The sequence below is a fragment of the Hippocampus comes genome, unplaced genomic scaffold (genome assembly GCF_001891065.2).
Source record: "Hippocampus comes isolate QL1 unplaced genomic scaffold, H_comes_QL1_v1.1 scaffold378, whole genome shotgun sequence".
In the NCBI taxonomy this organism is placed as follows: Eukaryota; Metazoa; Chordata; class Actinopteri; order Syngnathiformes; family Syngnathidae; genus Hippocampus; species Hippocampus comes.
This window is the reverse complement of record NW_017806061.1, coordinates 57,794-62,130: the sequence shown is the minus strand read 5'-3', so window position 1 is coordinate 62,130 and position 4,337 is coordinate 57,794. Positions and strand designations below refer to the sequence as shown.

General features: G+C 56.2%; 1 protein-coding gene across 3 annotated transcripts in view; it reads right to left on the bottom strand.

Annotated features, from left to right (window-relative positions):
• The window catches only part of LOC109529775 (plakophilin-3-like), a 34,013-nt gene extending 29,682 nt beyond the window's left edge, over window positions 1-4,331 (bottom strand). For all 3 annotated transcript variants that reach the window (XM_019893208.1, XM_019893207.1, XM_019893209.1), the window contains exon 1: window positions 4,051-4,331. In XM_019893208.1, the coding sequence (XP_019748767.1) occupies window positions 4,051-4,276 (226 nt within the window). In that variant the 5' untranslated portion in view covers window positions 4,277-4,331. The remainder of the gene's footprint in view (window positions 1-4,050) is intronic.
• Between the last annotated feature and the right edge of the window lie 6 nt (window positions 4,332-4,337).

Here is a 4,337-nt window from a genome sequence, read left to right as displayed (position 1 = left end):
GGGGGCTTTTAGGGAGGGTCTCCGGGCCGCGGGCCAAGCCGGAGCCTCGCCAGGTCACATGTCGACGCAGGAATGCTCTCGATACAAAGCAAAGCACCGACCGACTCCACAACAATAGGAAAGAACTGACAATCATTCGAACGCGTGTTCACTTCAAAGGCGGGGGGGGGGGCGCAGTGTAGCATCTGTGATGTCACGCCACACCCCGGTCCGGCGCCTGCCTTTTGGCTTACGGTATATTCCGCCGCCTTTAAACTGGGAAATGGGACTCCAACGTGAAGGGGAAACATGGACCCCCCCCCCCCAAGCCCTTTCGTCCACTGTGACCTCACAATTGGGCTCATTTCCACAAACACCTCAGGTTTCCTCACCGGTGACAGCAACAATGTTTGGCTTGCGTTTTTCCAGAGAAGTAGAAAATATTGTTTTGGCCCCAAAGCATCACTGCCAAAGGTTTTTTTTTTTTTTTTGGGGGGGGGGGTTGAGCCAGCATTGATATTGAGACAACAATTAAGCTTTTTTTTTTTTCTTGTGAAATTCGGCCAGCTGTCGGTTGCGGCGAGTGCGGGAAAGGCTCCCCCGAGATGAACCGGCGGCAGAAGATCGCGGACGAAGGTTTCCTGCCCGCCGTTTTCCTGCCCGTCTGTATTAATGAGCCGTCGCGGGAGCCTCGACGCGGCCAAAGCCCCCGCCCGCCGCCAACATCTTCGCATCACAAGTCGCGCGCAAGTGCGCTCGCCGCCAAGGGCGCAAAACGACGACGCGCAAAAGGTGGCACATTCGGACAAAAGTAGCGGCACCCGCCCGGGGCGTCGGACAAAAGTGCGGGAAGGCGTCGACGGGACGGCATCGCGGGCGCTCGGGACACCGACGAGGCTCTGCGAGGAAGACTTTGAACGAGATGCAACCGAGCGGAGTTTTGCCCGCTGGCCACCGTTGATCTTTCTTTGCGCCGCGAGGACAGAAAAGGAGCTCCGCCGCGCCGTCGCAACTTGGAAGCATGCGATTGGCCCCCGGTTGCCAAATGTGGCCGTCGACTCCCCTGCGAAGAGAGCCGGCCCCCCGAGAGCAGATAAGGAGCGCCGGGAGCTTTGCCGGCAGGTCACCAAAGGTCACCGCAAAGCCAGACGCCGCTTCGGGGAAGAATGTTCGCAGAGCAGCCGACCCCCGACCCCCCAGGGAACGCCGGCGGGCTTCCTGTCGGCCTCTGCCGGTTATTTCCAAGCAAAGGGAGGGAGGGCAAGGACCGCCGTGCCGCTCTCCCGGCGGCCATTTCACTCCTGCTCTTGCTGATTTATGACACGCAAGGAGGCGCCGCTCGCTTGAGCCGCAAACCGCTAACCGTCATCTTTTCACAAACGCCGCCACGCTTCTATCTTCGGCGCGTCCGCCCGCACGCGCCATCGGGACTTATCAAGACTGGGATTGACCCAAACCTCACAGCCCTTTGTGGTGATCTCAACCCCCCCCCCGCCCCCCGGAGCCAAGACCAAAGCGCGAGGAAAAGAAAAGCCAAAGTCTGGGCTCAGTCCACACACGCAAGCAAAAAAAGAAGAGAAAGCGCCACGCCACTTCTTGTCAACGCCCCAAATTCTGAGCGGCGCAGTCGCAAGCGCGTCCATTGGAGCGGGCGAAGGGTTCGGCCGACGGCCGCCGACACCCGCGTCACTCGCCGGGCCAGAATGAAGCCCAAATTTTTCAGCCGGCTGAGGCGCTCGGCGTCGGGTTCCTCGTCCTCCTCGCCGCTCCGAGACAAACACGGCCGACGCCACGCCCCGGAACGGATTTCACGCGAGGGCCGCCGAGCGCGCCCCGAGTGACACGTTTGACCTTGGCGTCAAGCCTCGGGCCGACAGGCGGCCCGAGGCCGAGGTTCGCAAATAGACTCGCTGATAAGAAAGCGAGCGAGCGAGCGGCAACGCAACAGGGCGCTCTTCTGGTTTCGCTGATCAAGAGCCGATTCACCGTCATGATCTTGAAATAGGCGACGCTTGGAATCCACCGGGCGGCAAGCGGGCGGCAAAGCGCACTTTGAGGCCGGCCGGCAACCTACTTTGGTGTTGCAATTGAAGGAGTTCATCCCTTAAACAAAGACATCAACGGCAATTTCACGATGGCCGTCAAGTATTTAGGATTCAATTGTGCACGTGTGAACTCTTTTTGGGCCCGCCTGTCCATTTGAAAACCAGCGAGACAGTCTTTCCAGTCTTTCCGAGCGACCGTAAAGGGCAACTGCCGGGAGACTGAGAGGTGACGCGGCGGGTGCCAAAAGTCTACAGAGCAGAAGAGAAGAGCCGTGCCGCTGCAGACTGGCCGCCGATGCCAATTGCCTCCTGTTGATCGGAGGGGGAGAAACGAGGGAGTGGGCGTCTCCCGCCGCCGCCCAAAACATCCTTCAGCTCATTCCGTCCTGAACGCCAAGCGCTTCCTATCCGGCGGTATGCGTCCACGTCAACGTTGGCCAACTAATGAGCTGCAAATCAGCACGGCCGGCAAAAGCGTCGCGTGACAATGAGCAGACGCGCTCTCGGGCGCTTGGCGTTTTTTGGGCTGAGCTGTCTTATCGCACTGCAAACGAGGCCAGAGGGCGTCTGCGTCCGCTCCTTTTCCCACCACTGGAAACCATCACAACTCCTGAGCTTCTGCCAAGGAAAACCCCCACATCACCCCCAAACTAAACAAAAAACGGCCCTCCAAAAGTGAAGATAAGACGAGAAGAAAATGGCCGCCACATTGAAGGAGTGGCAGCACTTTGCACGCCGTTGCGCCAAAGACATTTTGACATCACGTCGGACAAACTCGTTTCCTGTCAACAAATGTTTTCTTTCAGTTAGCAGCCTGAGTTCACCATTCCAGGGGCGAACGCTGCGCCCGTTTGTTTCTTATCAGCGTGCTCGTGTTGTTGATATCGAGCCAGTCCTTGGACATGAACATCAACCCCCCCCCCCCCAAAAAAATAATCAAAAGAATCCTCGCATAACGCAGAAAACCCAACACTGGAGCAGCGTACAAGCAGAAGTGGCAACATCATGGCCACTGGCAGCCATTTGTCTTGCAAAATGAGCTGGACTTCGGCGAAGCCGATCACGTTACAACATCCAATGATTAATTCAGCAGGTTTGCTGCTTTCATCGCAATTTCAACGGAACGAAAAATGTTATTCGGCGCAATAAAACGCCGCGGGTTTGTCAATTGAGCTCGACGACGTGCAGAGCTTTGCTTCTGCGTCGCTCGAAAACGAGCACTCGCGTCGATGTCTTGAAAGTTGGGCTGTCTTCGTGTGAAATCTCATTCCAACCCAACGACAAGTCGTAATTTTGTGTGAGTTCTGCGCGGTGCAGCTTAACAAGTACGTCACGTCGATTTCAAAGGTGTCAGTCAAGTGGCTCGTTCTTTGACAATAGTTTTGAAAAGCGATTCAAATGAACAAGGTCACGCACGGTGAAATGTACCCACACCAATAAGAATCCCGTTTTTCAGCATGTTTATGGAGCACATTCAAAGAATGGCAATTTGTTTCCTGTCATTTCTCATTTTTGTACGAGTTTGCTGATTCGCTTCGATTTTTTTTTCCCACTTAATTCCATTTAAAAAGGATAACTCGCGATGTTTTTAATCGCAACAAAGCAAGCGAGTGGATTTGTTGAATTTTTGCATCGATCGAGCTAACAAGAGCTTCGGCGAACGCAACAAGTACGTCACTTGAGCGACCTTTGAGTTTTTTAAGGGGCCCCGTTATATTTGAAAACACTTTGGGGGGGGGGATTTAAGAGTAAGCAACAATGTGAAAGCGAAGGTTTTTTTTTTTTTGTTTTTTTTTTTACTCGTTTGCTGGTTCAAACCAAATCGGTTGAATACACGAAAGTGTTTTTAACCAACCGAAAAAGCGCCCCGGATTTGTGAAGTTAGCACAAGAAATGCTTACGGCGCCATGGAAGTAACTTGGCAGTGAAGCGGGACCGACTCATCACGCAACGCAACGCAAGGCAACGCAACGCCACCGGAAAGAAAGAGCGCAGTCGAGCAGGTTTCCTCGGGGTCGGCGCTCACCTGCCGCCGGTCCGAACGGCGCGTCGTCGTCGTCGTCGTCGGCGGCCAGCCTCCCCAGCGACGGCGACTTCTTCTCGGCCAGGCGCAGGCGAACCTGCTCCTGGACCCTCCGCGCCTTGGCCCCGGCGTCCGAACAGCGGCCGTCCGAGGGAACCACGTAGGCGGTGCGGGACGAGTTGGGCTGCAGGGCGGACAGGAAGCAGCCGTCGGCCACCGCCGCGCTCATCCTGCGACGGCGAGCGAGCAAAGCGCACGCTACAATCCGGGGCGAGTCGGGGGTGGGGGAG